The sequence below is a fragment of the Pomacea canaliculata genome, linkage group LG3 (genome assembly GCF_003073045.1).
Source record: "Pomacea canaliculata isolate SZHN2017 linkage group LG3, ASM307304v1, whole genome shotgun sequence".
In the NCBI taxonomy this organism is placed as follows: Eukaryota; Metazoa; Mollusca; class Gastropoda; order Architaenioglossa; family Ampullariidae; genus Pomacea; species Pomacea canaliculata.
In genome coordinates, this window is record NC_037592.1 from 8,968,376 (window position 1) to 8,984,977 (window position 16,602).

The window sequence follows — 16,602 nt, forward strand, 5'->3', positions numbered from 1 at the left end:
TCCTTAGTGTCCGTGTTTTGATATATCGTCTCCTCTGTCGCCTCAGATGGCATCGACGACGTCATCGCCACCAGGCTGGAGGTTTGCACACGCTCACTGACCCAGTAGGGGTTGGCGCTGGCCATCAGTGACCCTTGGTTACGTCTTCGGGAAGGTCGTGTCGATGTACTCGATATCGGAGTAGATATTCACTTCCGGTTCCGCCGCCGGCAGTTGATGTATGCTGTGGATTTCGAGGGAAGGATCTCTGTTGTTGTGGTTATAACCTGAAATTGAAGAGAGTTCGGATAATTATACATGAAGTCCACATTTGTTGTACTTCGTTGTTTTATAATTTGCATAATGCAGGACTTGCTCTTTATATTGTCGAAAGGACTTATTGCATTAAAACACTAGATGACAGTGTAAATAAATTAGGTAAACGATAATGGAAGAATTCATTAAAAATTAAGAAAAACTCGAAACAAAGTAAAAGGAAAACCGAGAAAAAAAAATAAGGCAAAGACCTGATGTAGTGTTATCTGAATGAGTGCAGAGAGAGAAAAAAAAAGAGAAGAGCTCGATCATTGGCTAACTTTGACGTTGGCGACCATCGGGAACATTGATCGCAGTTGTGTACACTATACTCACCAACTATGTTGTACAGTTGATTGGAGGCTGTAATTGGAGGATTTTTGTCATTGTACTTTGGAATCGAAGGTTTCTTCCTGCATCAAAATTGTTCTTAGATTAGAGTTTGTGAAGGCGAGATTTTAGGATGGTTTTATTATAAAGATGAGACTGTATGAAGATGAAATTGCGTAAAGCGAGATTGTGTGATGACGAGATAATGAAAAACTCAGAGTACAGTACAGATTTTTAGCCATCTGTATATTTTAATCGGTCTTGACACCTGAACCTTTTTTTTTAGCAATTATTTTTCTGCATGATCATCGTGATCCTTATTATTCTAACCGTCTTTTCGTGTGTCTGACAGCGTAGCTGCTCTCTCTCTCTCTCTGTGTATCAATATTAATGATCGATGTCCACTTTCGAATGCCACAGAAAGCAGCGTAACGCACGTATTAAAATAGAAATGATAGAAAAACAAAATCAAAACTGAAAACAAAAATAAATAAATAAAATGACACACACACACAAACGCAAAAAATAAAAAAGTACAAAAGACAAAATTAAAATATACGTACACAAAAACAGTAACACCAAAAAATTCTTGAATAACAAACAAACGAGCCATTAAATGAAAAAAAAACCTAAAATAACTTAATTTAGAAAATGAAAGCTTTTTAAAATCTTACCGAAGCAAACTTCTGTTGCAGCAGCCTCTATTGATGTAGTATCGAGCGACTACAGCGACGGCAGCAATGACCATGGCGATGGCGACGACAGCAGCGGCAATACCGGTCGTCACCGCGTTGTCCACTGCATCGTGAGAACTCTCCACCTCCAGGGCAGCTTCTACAATTTTCCAAAAAGGACTTTAAGTCAAAGGCCTTTTCACCAGATTTGAGGAGACGTTCTTTACCATGCGTCCTACACAGATTTCAGTTCGCCTACATTTCAAATCAGTCGTACTCTCCATGCGCACTTTTGTTTTTGCTTTGCATCCAGAAGGAAATATGAAAACTCTGAAAATCTGTTATTTTAATTACCTTGGAAAACATACCTTGTGTGGGTCCTTGAGTCGTAGGTGTGATGCCTGTGCCGTTGCCAGAAAGTGAAGGTCTGGTGGAGCTGTCAGGACCGTTACTTGTAGTTGTCGTACCGTTCAGAGATCGAGTGTTCCTCGTCTGGTTGCATGGCGTATTCGTGTAAGTAACATCGTCGACGTAAATTTGAGGACCTCTATGATAAAAACTTTTTTCTCCAGTGATACGAATCTGTTGACATATAAAAGCATCTCGCAGTCCTGGTTCTAATACAATTTTAGGAAACGGAGATTGTGGAATATTTTGTTTCTCTTTGTCGTGTTTCCCTACCTTCCAGTAAAGAACAATAAAGTCTTTTTAGTTTTTACATCCAACTGACCGTCATGCAAATGAATATAAGTTTCTTAAGGAGGAGCAGATAAAATTTACTAAAGAAACACAAAGAAAGTACCGGAAAAAACTGGGAAACAACGAAACGAGCAGATGACTGAAAAACTTAAGCCGCGGTTTAACCTCGACCACATTAAGAACCATTCAACGACACTAAGTAGAAAAATAAGGTTTAGTATTTTATTTCGCTAACGCAACTAAGCAACAGTCGCTGTCTAATATTTCTGTATAGAAACTAAGGTATACAAATGCAAATTAGCAACTCTTAGATTCAGGAACTGTTTCCCTCCATTGACATACAGAAGAAACGTTATTTATCGTATCAGGTTGTAACAAATAATTTGACATGCATAATGTCAAAATGTTTTGGTTTTGTTTTATCTTAGTACCATATGTGAATATTACAAGGCATATGTTTTCTCTTTCTACTGCTATATTGCCCTTTTGCCTCTCATCGTTCTCAACCGCTGTTTGTGTGACTTTTTTCGTGCATATGTATGTTGGTGTACGTGTGGGCGTGCGTTATTGTCTTCCTGTGCGCGCCACAGATCACTTTGAACTTACTGTGAAAGAGCCACTCGTGTCAATAGAGACGTTGACGGCCTGCCATTGGTCTTCTGTCCCTTTATCAGTTGACCACAGTGTCTCGCATGAGTGGTTGCAGCGCTCTATATACAGTTTCCTGCTTCTGTTTATTTTATATCGCATTCGCAGACACGCTGTTTCTGATGATGTCTCACACAGCTTTGGGCTCGTCATCCACGCCTTGGCGTTGCCCCAACTTGATATCCACTGTAGCTGAGCAACAGAACCTAGAGAACAGAATAACAAAACTGATTTTGTAAATCAAGTGACGATTAACAGCTCGGGTACGGAACATGAGCCCTTTACGTACTATCAGTTCCTCTTAGCGCTTACTGAAAGACAATTATAATTAACAGATAATATAATTACTTTTTGTATTATTTTAATTGTATTTGTAGACATTCATCTATAAATACATACCGTTCACGGTCCATTTCCCTTCTTTGATGCGGTCACTACTCCAGCCGCAGAGATTTACATCAAATTTGCAGTTGCCTTGTAAAACATCAAAAATAAAACATAAAAATTAAGTATGTAATCTATATCTTGCGTATATGTGAGAATAATTATTATATCGGCGGCAGAAAAAAGTTAAACTTTACCTTACACTCGCACACAAACTAAAGCTTTTAGACAATGAGCGTAAATAACTCATTGTGTCCATGACAGCGTATTTAAGGGGGTGCCGGATTTACCTGATAAAGCATGTACTTGTTTCTGCTAAGGGGCTGCCAGGGTAACATGACAAGTGTTTAGTTACGTGCCCGAACGAACCTTGAACCGACAGCCTTTTGCTCCATAGGGGCTCTGACTGTTAAGACTACAACAACCCACCCACTATGTTTTTAAGTGTGTATATAGATATGTTAATAAATATATACATGCACATAGCAATCCATACAATTCATATATATATATACATCTAAATAATAGAAATCATAGTGCATTCAATAGTCCATTTCCAAGAGGAGTTAAAAGGAAACTCCGGGACACCGTCTAACAACATCTTACCCTAGCAAATCCGTCACAAGTGTTACATGCAACACCAACTTCACTTCTGGAGACTGAGTATTCAAGTAACTGCCATCAAATTTAATCGCACAGATCGAATGTACAAAAATATTCGAATCTGGTCCGTGTATATTATTTCTTCTCCTTGTAGCCCACAAAACACACCCTTCTCTCCTGCGATCCCCCTCCCCATCAGTGCTGGATCCACACGGTCGTCGATGCTTTTCATTATATTATTTGACAAGAACAAGACTATGTTGTTGTTATTTACTTGCTGAATGCTGTCTTAAGATATACAGACTCAATCTGTAAGTAAGTACGGTTACACAGAAGCATGGAGAAATGATTTTAAAATTTACCTCCATTTTTAGACGCTCCCCAATCTGAGAAGCATGATATGGATCTAAAAAAATAAATAAATAACATGAACATTACTTAGTATTTAATTTCCGTTGACAACATGTTTCAAAGCGTAGAGCAGTACAAAACTAACAGTCCACTGTGTCAAAGTGATCTATATTTTAAGATGTTCGTTTTCTTATTGGACATTTAAGAAAGCACAAATCTTGTTTAGGTGCACGTTTGGTTTGTCTTATGAAAAAAAACCCAGCTAACTTTATAATTACTTCCACGAGAAACAAGCAATTTGATGGAGTTTTTCCTCACATAGGAACAGAGACAGCAGTAACGGTCTGAGACTAAACATCACATGGAACTACATTATGTGGTTTTCTTCTTACCTTGATCTTCCCATGCATCCGACGACAAGAAGTAAAACAATACACACAGTTTCGCATCTGCAATTCCTCATTTTGATTTGTCTAACTCTTGTCAGTGACAAACGGGTCACATCCCTCACAGAACCTTTGCCTCCTGTCTGATGTAAGTAAACTGGTTGCTGTAACACTACGCGCCTGTAAACACACTGGCCTTGGTGGATGTAGTCATTTTATTTTATTTTCAACTTGACTAAATTTCCCTTTTGAAATTTTGAATGCCTGAAATGGGCGTACAGCTTAATTACCTCCACTTAGCCTGTACCAAAAGAGGCTGTCTCGAGAAGATTGTGTGTTGACCTATGACCTTAGAGACGTTGTCATGGTCACGCGATCGTCATATCCGGCGGAGTGGCTGCACTGTGTGCATGAGTCCAACACACTTTCAAACCGGGGTGCGATTCACACGATTTAGGAAGTAGTTTCTTAGTAAACCAGTCGTGATTCACTTCTCGCGATGACAAGGATTTTTTTTCTTCCTATTTTGTCCTCACTTTTGCGCAACGACACACTTAGATGAGCACGTACATTAATGAGTCATGAGCGCATGCCCACGTACAGTTTTGCTTTTGTTTCACTGAAACTAAATACAAGAAAATACATCTCCATCCCTATCAATCTCCGGAATTTGTTCTTCTCATCCATTTCTAGAAAATAAGTTCGATTTTTTGGTGTTAAGGCGCCATTATTTGAAATTCTCAGCGAAAACATTAAATTTATTTTTATATTGTGATTGTGTCTGATTTAAGTTTTTTCCCTCCAAAAAAGTTTTAATTCATTAATTTAGTTTGTTCCTAACGAGGCGTTTTGTGACATGATTAAGGCCTTTCTTTGTTTGTCCTGTCGAACAAGTCAAAGTAACTGTAGTCTCCAAGGACAAATACGTCTTTTTCAGGAAACACTTCCGGGATGGAAGAGGGATAACCGAACAAACGAAAATCTGTGTCAAATATTTTCTTCAACGCCTGTCTGTCCGCATAAGGGACAGTACTGTATGCTTCCATCATGGCTTCCTTCGTGTTTCGCCTCAGCGTCGGGTCCCGTGCGGAACGCTGGAACGCCGCCATCGTGATGTTGACAAAAGCCGGGCCCTTGATCGCCACGATGTCTTCAGGCGGCACGGGAAATAACTCTCGCTTGCTGATGATGCCCCTGACTTGCAGGCCTTTCCACACCCGTCGAAGAGCCTCCTCCTTGTGCTGACACTCGTGGGCCATGACGTTGACAAGATGTGTGTTCCACAGATGGTGGAGGGTCAGGCGGATCAACTGGCGCTTGGTCCTGCGGTCCGCGTCTTCGAAAGAAGGTAACCTGCCAGAAAGTTGCCCAGCTTCCAAAATGGCCGCCGCGTCGTCTAGGAGACTCTCCGTTTTGCCGATAAAGTCGTATAACGGTTGGACGCGAGAACCTGTGTCGGCTTTCTCGATGTCTCGAGGTTTCAGGTTCGTGTCTGAGGTCGTGTTTAAACGATTTCCCCTTGGCGTTAGCAGCTTCCGGTCCTGAGCATGCTGCAGTTTCCGGATGAGCCACTGGCGCCGCGCCTGCATTGTGGCGGGCGTAACGGCGTCGCTGCAGAAGCCGCACAGGAAGGACTGCGGGACGAAGTGGGGGTTCCTCGGGAGGCCTGTGTCCTTCACAGCGTTCTCGCGCGGCGATAAAGTAGGTGACGAACTGGGCGAATGAGATGTTTGCGGGACACATGTGGTATATTGTGTGCCGTGCTTCAACTCCGGACAAGAGAAAATCTGCCATAGGGCGAGCGAACCTGAAATAAGAATAAATAAATACAGGTAATAGAAAGGTGGGACTGGGAGAGTGGGATTAAGGAGAGAATGAACACGACTTAGTAGACTACTGCAGCTCTCGACGAATCTTTCACGTAGCCCCATCTATACCACTAAAAACCCACTAAAAAAAGTTCATAAATATAAAATAATTAACTGAATTTACACATCACATACAAACACTCATACCCACTCCTAAACATATCTTATCTCAACGCTTTGTTTTGTTATATTGTTTTAGTTTTCATCTTTCTTGCAAACTTTTTTGACTTTCTGGCAAACTCACAACAACTTGCCTTCGCCAGTTGTCGAGGCGAGGCTGGAAGATCTTGTCCATGTAGCCTGAGAACAGGCGGGCGTAAGGTTCGCGCACGAACACAGCGGTTATTGTGTCGTCATCGATGACGTCACTGGCCGGCTTCTCGTGCCTGAAGGCCCGTTTGTGCACGTCCCCATAGTCGGCTTCAAAGAACGGGCCTGTCTGACAACAAGCAGGATAAGGAGCTCGTGAGAGTTTGTCAGCGCAAAGGTTAAGGGTCACAAGCATGCGTGACCTAGTCAGCAACACGTGAACTAATAAAGCAATTAATGTAGATTGGTACACAGACCCACGCCCGCACAACAAAAGTATCACTTAGGGGCGGGGGAACCTGAGTATTGGCTGAAGTAGATGATGATAATAATAATAAATTACAATAATTAATACTGTAAACAAAAAGGCGAAAATGTGTAATCGGGAGAGAAAGATTTTGTTTAGCTCGTTACAAGGCTTAAACAATTTGTCATCAAACAGCAGATGCGATATCAACAACAGAATATATGACTAATGCTCATATCTAATGCGCTAAATACGTTAGTTCTGTTCTCATCAAGCAGGAATTTATTTAAGACAATTTAACTTATTATTACCTTCTAATTAAACAAGATTTGGTAAAACATGTCTCAATCCACCATAACGGGTGTTGTAGTTCAACATTTTCAACAAGAATGCTGATAGAGACCGACATGCACTGAAAGAGCTGTTTCCCAAGTCTATTATATTTTATTTACTTAAATATAGTAGCATTGCCAGTTATCGTACCACACAACTGTCGTCCGTATTACAGTTTCCAATTAATCTCATTTTGAAATATTGTCCTTATTTTATGAGCTGTCAAACTGACCTCATAAGAAAGCATGTATATAGTATATGAAATTTGCATAGACGTTTGTTTTGGCAGATTTCGCATGCGCGATCACTAACACAAGATCTGACGCGAAGGATACCCGGCAAGGAAGTCGTGCACCATTCTCATTCGGGTATAGTGGCGCCGATTCATTCCGATTTTACAGCACTCCTATAGTGACGACCATGTAATAATTGTACTACTAATGCTACTGCTGCTAGTCAGCGGGGCTGTTACCTCCCTTTAATTTTCGTCGGTCGAAGCCTGACGTAGTAGTTTCCCTTTGCCTACACTAACATTGTTATTGTACAGAAATGTCAACTACTGCCAATAGCACTTTTTTTAAAAGAAATCTTTATCTGTCTTTTAGGGCATCGCCTAAGCCACTAAAATCTCTTGCTGTCGGACGCAAAATTATTTTGTAGCAAAGATGTGGTTTCTGCAGATCGGCAAGATTTTAAACAAACAATGTCTTACACCCTAAACTTAAGAAACTCTGACAAGTTCCACTTTAGCAGATTTTACACACCTAAACTATTGAAGGCATCTTGACGAGAAAATATTGATATTTAAGACTTGAGCCACATGATATAGATGGATTTGTATAATGCTGTGACCCACCATCACCACCCCACTTTTTACATAGTCACCATTTCTAGACCCAGCTCATGAAACGATATTCTTGTATAATAGTGAACCCCTTACACACACCTATATATATATACCTAGTTTTTAGTATGCATACTTTTACTGAATTATGCGAGCTAGCAAAGTGTGATTACAAAATCTGTGTATACAAATCAATTCACTTTGTTGTCGTGAATGTACAACAGAACTTGCTTCCAGAAAGTCGACCCGCTCTTGGGGATGGGACACATGGCGAGGTCTCCCACCCGAAAGAGTTTTCGCGGAGCTTTGACCGGCATGTGGTCGTGGATGTGCTTCCGCTGGCCCTCGCAGGCATCCACAAGCCGCTGCTGTCGTTTATAAAAGACTTCCAGGTGCGTGACCTGCGCTCGTGGCAGCTGAAAGGAAAAACAAAAGTTTGCTGCTTATTGGCGGGTGACCTTTTTTACTGTCCGAACGTGTCGCTATTCTCTTCCAATCGTCCAAATGACACTCTTCTCTTCCTTCCGTCTATGCGTCTGATTTCATTCTCTTTTCTTCCATCCATCCATCAATTATAGTTTTTTGTCCGTCCTGCAGACTACAGTCCTTTTCCTTCCTTCCGTCCATAAGTTTTATTTCTCTCAATGTGTACTTTTACATGAAATTATTATTATTTTTTTTTTTTTGGTTGCACAGGTACGTCGTCGGAATAAGTGGCCGTGTGTGCATGTGAACGTGCTGTCTGTCAGTTTGTTCGTGCATGGTAACTTCACTCACCTGTCTCGTGTTATTTCTCGCGGTAACCACACTGATGCTCACTGAAATGAACACAGGATGAATATGTTCATATAGTTAAAGGGTAAATTGTCGACCCATAAAACCTCAATGTGCTAGATTTGTCTAATAATGCATTTATTTTACTAGAAAAAAATAGCATGCGTCTGGTTGAAAAGTTTTACAGTCCCACCAAAAACAAATCGAAACAAATCAAATCATACCAAAACAAAGGGTATCCTCTTTAAACATTTGCTTTAAATCATGTTTGTTTATTTGTATACCTGCGAGTGCTACTTGGACAAGCTCTTTTTCCCTCTTTAAAAAATGCTTATAGGAAAAAAACTGACGAGACGAAATTTCATGTTACTTATACACAATAAATGTATTGTGGCAAAGTTTAAAGAAAGTATTAAGTATTTAACTGTGAAAGTTTTCGGGTATATTTTCAACTGAAACCCTTTGCACGAACAGACTTACGCGCGATATTGTATCTTACCTGGTGTGTGCACAAGGAAACAGATTTGCAGGATAAGGGAAAGTATGCCAAGGAAAAAACAGAAAAATAAGTTTTCTCCGTTGCCCACAGTAACAACGGCGCTAGAAGAGGATAAGAATAAAAATATTACGACTCATGAAAACAGGCATCAAATTAATTGTGTTCTAGTTGATTTATATCTTTACGTTTAAAATCTTTGTTATTTAATTAATAATTATGATAATCACTCTACTTCTATTAGTAATGCTATAATGGCAATGAGAATATTTTCTGCAACCTCGATGGCGATCAGTATTTCCACCACTATAAACACAACACAGAGCCAGTAAAACGCACGTCCAGAAATTTCCATCAACAGCCAGTCGAGTTTTCTGCTTTCACATCCTTTCTAAATATTCTTAAAGCATTTTCTTAGATTACGCAAGTGTCTAAATTCGAGTTTGTTTTTGTTGTTTTTTCTTCTTTAGCTTGACACTCTGTTAGATTGACAGGAGCTTACCGATCTGTTTGGGCTGAGTGAAAATCGTGATGCGAGAAACATGTCGCAAGCTTCACTGGGATGCATTGGTGCAGACAGTCATTTCAACATGGCGTCTCAGAGAGAGAGGAGAACAGACTATGACATCACTTGCCGTGTCTACGTAAGTGATGCGCTAACGTTGTCGTCATGGCTTTTAAATGATGTCAGAGCAACGTCTCAAAAGGTTCCCTTGACAACGACGATGTAAATAGAGTATGTAAATAGTCGCTAAAAGTATTTGATCCGTGACAAGCAGATGATTTTCAAGAAGCTCCGTGGTAATACTTTTTGTTTACACTTTGAAGAGGCACTAATTTCTGTAGACAGCCATTTTGAATTTCTGACTGCAGTTTCTCATATGTACACTACATACCCTGCAAATAACATGAATTTGTTTTAAAGTAGAAGATGAGGCATTAGCCAAATACACATAGCACACGCGCATAAACTCCTTCTTTGGTTTTGTCTCTTTTATTCACTTTCTTACAGTCTCTTCCAGGTCTTCGAAAAGGTAAAAAAAAATTGGACAACATCTTTATGAGTGTAAGAGATCACAGTCTCCAACCAGCTCCCAGAACAGAACATCAGACATTAACGTTAAACTCGTCAACAGTGTCAAACAAAAATGAATCAAAGATGTCAAAATACCGATAGTCCGGTAGAAGAAAGTTGTCTTCGGGAGGAAAAACGTTGGAGTTGCTGGCGTCGTACCGAAATACATAAAATCTTTCCACAAGACACCTCGCAGGGCGTTCCGCAGGTAAAACGATACAGTACTATAAGCTTCCATCATGGCCGCCTGGTAGTTCGACGTCCGGTTTTGGTCGCTGAGGGATCGTTGAAAGGCTTCCATGGCCAGCTCCATGAAGACATCCACCGTCACCTCCTGGCAGTCTTCCTCTGTGAAGGGAAAGAACTCCAGGGAGCTGAGGCATCCTCGCACTTGCAGCACCTTCCACAGGCGCCGCAGAGCTTCATGGCGGGACATGCAGGCACCGACCTTAGCCTCGTCCTCCAGTTCATTCGCGAAGGTGTAGCGGACCAGTGCCTCCATCTCGTAGCGGGCGAATTCGTGGGCGAAGTCCTCTGGGGTCAGGAGGCCGGAGGCGTTCAACTGCTCCAAGATACCCAGCGTGTCAGACGCGAACGTCTCCTGGTGGCCGACAAAATCGTAGTCGCGGCGGCAGAAGCCGCACAGTTGCGTCAGCGGCGCGAAGTGTTCGTCGCGGGGCTCGCGTAGGTCGCCAGTCTCCAGCGCCACGTAGTACTCCACAAACTCCTCGAACTGCACATCGTGTGCGCAGGCTAGCTCGTGCGCCGTGGCGTACTTCCGTGTGTAACGTAGCACCGGCTGCGCGTATCGGATCCAGTTGGCATGTCGTGGCGTGAAGAGCTTGTCCAGGTAGCCGGCGAACAGTCTGGAGTAGGGTTCTCGGACAAACACTACGCTCTTGACGTCACCGTCTGACGGGGGGTGTCTGCAACGAGGCCCAACTTGAAACAAAACTTAAGATTGGCTAACTGTAAACTAAGTAAATAGTTGAGTATGAATGTGAGTTGTGAATGATAATTGGATGTCATGAGTATTTGCAGTACAAGGTGAGGAGTAACAGCTGGCAGTTGGTGTGCGTATGGATATGGAAGTAAACGGTGGTTGAAAAAGAGTAACAGTACTGTAACTTGAAAGTACGGTTAGTAATGGGACTCCTTTCAGATGGGTCAGATTGTCGAATGTATGTACTTTGCATAGTTTATTTAATTAAGAAATCATTTTCTTATTTTCTTGTACTTTGCTTCGTACATCGTTAAGATTTTATTCGGGAAGACCAGAGATATGGTATCTCGTGTATTTCCGAAGACGAACAGAGAAATATTCACTAAAAGGTTTGCATGTTAGTCCATCAGACGTTGTAAAAATTGTATTTAAAAGACAAAAGACACACGTGCGCATGCGCACGCACGCGTACGGTTCGTTCACTCACTTGTAAGTCATGTCAAACATGTACATGGTTTTCGCGTGAATGTCGCCATAATCCACATCTAGAAAGGAAACGTTCAGCTTCTGGTCGATGTAGTAGAGGATTCGCTTCCAGACTGTGCTGCCAGACTTGGGCATTGGACAGTAGGCCATCCTGCCAGCCGTCATGACGCCGTACTGGAAGGGGGGCATCAGTGTGGAGGTAGGAGGATTGATGGCGCATGCCTGCTGGAGTCTTGCCTTGCGCTGTCGGAAGACCTCCATGCTGGTTGGCTGGTCTAGCATCACGTGGACTGTGGATGCTCTTTCAGACTCTTTTTCCAGATCGTAGTCGGTTTGCTGAAGAGTCCTCGGAGCTTTTTCTATAAACGTATCAGAGCATGTAAGCGCTTTGATCAAGGGAGGAATTTACTCTTAACTCCATTTAATTTGTTTACAGCTAAGGCCGCAGAACTATTAAAATAAAACGAAAAGATGACAAGAAACAGAATGCCCGTATGAAATTTTATTTTAGTTCTTTGTCCCTAGAGAACTCAAATAAAACGTGAAACTTAACTCAGTCAATGAGGGTCACTACTTTTAAGACGAACAATAACAATTAAAATGTCACAGGGACAGCAGCGTTTAAAATGTTTCGTGTCCAGTCCGAGATCATTGCTCACTGAATGACAAAAATGTTCAGGTTTTGGCACAGGATTCTATGGAGAAAGGTAGAAAGAGTCAACAAAGCACAGAATTTTTTTTACAAACAAAAGGAAGGTAATAGTTCTTGTCATGATAGGTAGAATAAGGTCCAGTTTATATCACTTAAAGCTGTCTCGGTTTCGCGACTATTTCTCTCATCCCGGTCGAACCATCTGTAGCCATTTTATTATTACAACGGGACTTTCATGCCTACAGGTGCAACAGCAACAGCGGGTGCGGCAAACAAGCAGAGTGGAGAACTAGTCCTTGAGGTCAAATGTTTTGCTATTTATTCATTAACAGCACAGATAGAGACATTGATTTTTGTGACACAGATTTATCAATCGCTTTCTAAGAGACTAAACTAGAAACCTCTGGAACATCTGTTACTATAGAAAAAATACGTGTACATGATACAGTGAGTTCAACTGGCTTACGTTAGATCGCCTTGTGCACAAACCCAGGATAGCAATGCGTAAGTACACTCACATAGATATGCATGAAGACCATCATAAACACAAACATGCAAACACAAAGACACGCAAAAAGAAACATAATCCATACACACAGACATGCACCCCCCCCCCCCAAAAAAAAAAAAACAAAAACAAAAAAACAACTGTCCCTGGCTCTTTCTCTGCATGCGCGCGCCATTGTCGAATGTTATGAACAACAAAATCACATATTCAACAACCTAGACGAGGTTAAGAAGGTCAGGTCCTTGAAGCGAAAATTCTTCTCTAGAGAAGTCCAGCTTATGGTCACTCACCGCTCGGCGGACTGTTCATGCGGGTCAGCAGCAGAAGGACTGGGGTGGCTGTGGCGATGACCAGCAAAGCCACTGCACCACGTCTTCGTCGCAGTCTTGGGGACATTGGCTGTGTAATCGACTCGCTTGCTGTAGTTGTTAGTGTATAACTACTTACTGCGGCGGCTATCTTAAGCTAATTTAATTTGTTGGCTAACAAAGTTTGTGTTCTAATACCAGGAGTGTTCATGGAGCTTTACCATTTACAAAAGTCTTGAAACCGGAAGAATGGTGCAGACAGAAAACACACTACGGAAAGACGAAATATGATAATCGCGTATGTAGGAGTTTTTCACTACACAAGGAAATAATAATTTTAAAACGCACACACACAGAACTGCCTGCACTGTGTGACAGATCCATAAAAAAAAGCAGAATCGCAGAAATCTTGAGCCAGGAATTGAAATGCTGACTAAAAGCTGTAATGTACATTAAAATAAAGAGATAACACATATAATGTCCCCGAAAGTAATCGTCGTACTCGTCTATTTGCTTTCCTTTTTATTTATTTTCAGTCACAATATGGTGTGTGGAGATCAGTAATACTTGTCAGACAAACTTAAAGTTCCTGCGTAAACAAATGTTCCAAATGACGAACTAAAATTGGGATGTCAACGTTTTGTGTTCTATTATGTCCGGCAATTATATTTTATGTAAAGGGATGTTTTATTATTACAGTCAACAGACACAAAGAGTTGTTTAAAAAAATTAATAAGGAAATGTTGTATAAAACTATTATTATAATTTTACAAGCAGTAAATATATCGATACTCACCGCCATGCAAGCGATAAAAGCACATTAAAACTAAAACACAATTCATCGACAGACGGTAAAAGGACGAGTAACAGCTTCCCTGCCACGTGTGCTACCTGCGCACATTTACGTCCTACGTCCAACCGACACCTACCCACATGGTCCCACCAACCCCCAACCATCCCTAACCCCAGGCCAAATGTACGGGAAGTGATCACGTGACCCATTGCGCACATGCGGCATATGTCCCCGAAAAAATAGGATGCTCCGTTTAGTGATGTAAACCTTAGTCAGGTTGGGGAGGAGGCGAAGTTTTTTGGTTGTTTATCTGGTTTACGGCTTCAAGTCTAGCACAATGGAGAAAAAAGCCAGTTTAATAGTGAGTTTAGTCAGCAGAGGTTTATTCGTACGTGAAAGCAGAAAGCTTTTCTCCCTTCCCTCAATTCTTTTCGCTGTGCTAACACGCGTTCATGGAGTTTTAAAGATCTTAATTAGTTCAGAAATTGTGCAATAAGTAATAGTGTGGGATGGTTAGTTTTGTCTCAGGAAGCAACAGCTATGCGCCAGAGTCTTAACAAAGGCATCTTTATATCGTCTGCGTGTACTCTTAATCAAAACAGCGCAGGTGTAATTTAAGCGTCAAATGCTGACAGATAAGTAATCAAACTGGCATACGTCAGTTCTGATTACATCAGCTTTAGGTTGAAGACATGTCAAATTGCAGCAGTTCACTCCATCTCGGTGCCAGATGACCATGTGCAGTGCCACGGTGTGGACGAGCACCAAAAGTTCAAGAACTAAACTCGTTTGTGTTACCGACGACGTGGACAGAATAAGATTGTCCAGGTAATCCGATGGAGTTTTTTTTTTTTTGTTTTCTATCGAGTTGTGACTGTACCAGAAATCAGCTTAACAGCAATGAGCTGTGAATGAGATTTTTGTTTGTCTAAGGACGACAGAGTTCAAGCTGATTGCAAGACCACTGAGTCCCGACATCAGTCCTCAGCCGTCTCTAGGAGATGACTGTGCTTCCGATCAAAGGATCATTATCGACCGACAGCTCAAGAACCGGAACTTGAATGTTGAATGTGACAGGTCATCTTATTTGCGACCTCAGTCTCGGTGTACGAGAACTCTCGCAAATAATCGAGTTATAACGCATGGTATACCCTCTTTTCTTTACAGTATCTATGATAGAATTTTTTTTTCCCCGGGGCGGGTGGCGGGACAGCGGTGGGTTGTTGGTCTTTTCTTTATAGATTGTTCGTTTGTGCCGTACGTTTATGTGCATGCATTCCTCAAAATATATATAGACGTCCTCCTTTTATGTATGTAATAAATGCAAAAGCTCAGATAAAACATAATGGCATAGTGTGGTGAAGAAGTAAGCCTCAAATACAGCCAAAATGATGGTCTTTTCGTTTTCAATTATAAAATAACACAAAAATGTAATAGGACAAAACCAGTTACTGCTGAAAAAGAAAGGGAGAGAGGCGAAGGATTTTGTATTTAAAAAAAGAGAAAAAAAAAATTGATATCAGTTTCAGATGATTTTTGTGGACATGCTGACCCATCAACCACGCAGCCTGCATTTCTCGACCGTATGAAAGTCAGATTTGCTCAGTTTAAGGCATCAGTTGTTCCCTCCTAATATCTCCAGCAACAACACAGCCTTTGTCCAAAGGTGATGGAAAGTGACTGCCGTTCAGGATGGTGTTGACGTGCAAAAAAGTGAAGACTGTGTCTCAGAAAAATAAGTTTTGTCAATAGTGTAATTCTGGTTGTACCATACATTATTGGCTGCTATTGCAGATACATGTTTATTCATTTTTTAAAATATGCTAAGCATATTTAATAAGTAATCTTTGTCCCAAGTATTGTGCACCAGGACCATGGTTCTTTTCTGACACTAAGCTGCTGCAGTTTACTGCATTGGAAACCATTAAAGGACCATGCTATATCTGCTTGAGTCTATATCTTTCAAATGAATGCGTTTTCTTTCTTTGCCTTCAATACTGAGAAGGTCAGAAGCATTAACCTAAACAGGACTAAGTTATGCACACATATCTCGAATGTATGTTTGCTTTCCAAACAGTATTGTATTTAAAAACATATTTTTTGAAATGTAGAGAAAGATCTAATCACTTCTAGTGTAATACTCTTCAGTTTCCTGTATGAACACAATCTCAATTTTAAAAAAAGGGGGTAATGATGAGTAAATATATAAAATAATATATAATAAGCACAATTTTATCAATTATCACTCATTGCAAAAATCGTTTCACTTTCTTTCACAAACTATTTTAATCAGACTGGGACCTCATGTAAAAGATCAGATGTAATTAAAAGGCATTCATCCTTATTATTACTACTGTCATCACCATTTCATGAGCCTGGTTTATTTAGTAGGAAAGTGCTTTCACCTTGTGGTGATTTTGCACTATGGGGGAAGGGGGAACGGGAAGAAAACAGAGTACCTCGAGAAAACCCTGACACCCAGCCTTGTGGACAGGTACCACATACATAGAATGTCCCAAACTAGATTTAAACTTTCAGCCGCTCATTGCAGTCATGACAAGCGAGTGTTTTAACAACTACACTACTGTGCCCCCCTT

At 41.0% G+C, this 16,602-nt stretch overlaps 4 protein-coding genes across 5 annotated transcripts; 1 reads left to right on the forward strand and 3 right to left on the reverse strand.

The window, feature by feature from the left end:
- Nucleotides 1–259: 259 nt before the first annotated feature.
- On the reverse strand, nt 260–5,478 carry LOC112558824. The gene is made up of 7 exons (XM_025229512.1): nt 5,403–5,478; nt 3,045–3,119; nt 2,604–2,851; nt 1,667–1,880; nt 1,299–1,458; nt 576–707; nt 260–266 (listed from the first exon to the last, which is right to left on the reverse strand). Exons 1-7 carry the CDS (start codon nt 5,476–5,478, stop codon nt 260–262), a joined length of 912 nt encoding a protein of 303 aa, XP_025085297.1.
- Nucleotides 5,375–9,835, reverse strand: LOC112560674. Of its 2 annotated transcripts, XR_003098564.1 has the most exons (6): nt 9,743–9,835; nt 9,244–9,344; nt 8,748–8,788; nt 8,171–8,386; nt 6,482–6,676; nt 6,054–6,176 (listed from the first exon to the last, which is right to left on the reverse strand). XR_003098564.1 is itself a non-coding variant. In XM_025232685.1 (3 exons), the coding sequence occupies exons 1-3, from the start codon at nt 8,285–8,287 to the stop codon at nt 5,522–5,524; spliced, it is 957 nt and encodes a 318-aa protein (XP_025088470.1). In that variant the 5' UTR covers nt 8,288–8,323; the 3' UTR covers nt 5,375–5,521. The 2 variants fall into 2 exon arrangements, 1 of the variants encoding a protein (XP_025088470.1); XM_025232685.1 differs by lacking the exons at nt 8,748–8,788; nt 9,244–9,344; nt 9,743–9,835 and having other exon boundaries at nt 5,375–6,176; nt 6,492–6,676; nt 8,171–8,323.
- A 439-nt stretch (nt 9,836–10,274) lies between these two features.
- Nucleotides 10,275–14,047, reverse strand: LOC112560627 (carbohydrate sulfotransferase 13-like). The gene is made up of 3 exons (XM_025232573.1): nt 13,195–14,047; nt 11,746–12,103; nt 10,275–11,241 (listed from the first exon to the last, which is right to left on the reverse strand). The coding sequence occupies exons 1-3, from the start codon at nt 13,298–13,300 to the stop codon at nt 10,299–10,301; spliced, it is 1,407 nt and encodes a 468-aa protein (XP_025088358.1). The 5' UTR covers nt 13,301–14,047; the 3' UTR covers nt 10,275–10,298.
- A 390-nt stretch (nt 14,048–14,437) lies between these two features.
- Nucleotides 14,438–15,947, forward strand: LOC112560279. The gene is made up of 3 exons (XM_025232016.1): nt 14,438–14,833; nt 14,939–15,150; nt 15,529–15,947. Exons 1-3 carry the CDS (start codon nt 14,736–14,738, stop codon nt 15,636–15,638), a joined length of 420 nt encoding a protein of 139 aa, XP_025087801.1. The 5' UTR covers nt 14,438–14,735; the 3' UTR covers nt 15,639–15,947.
- Nucleotides 15,948–16,602: the final 655 nt, after the last annotated feature.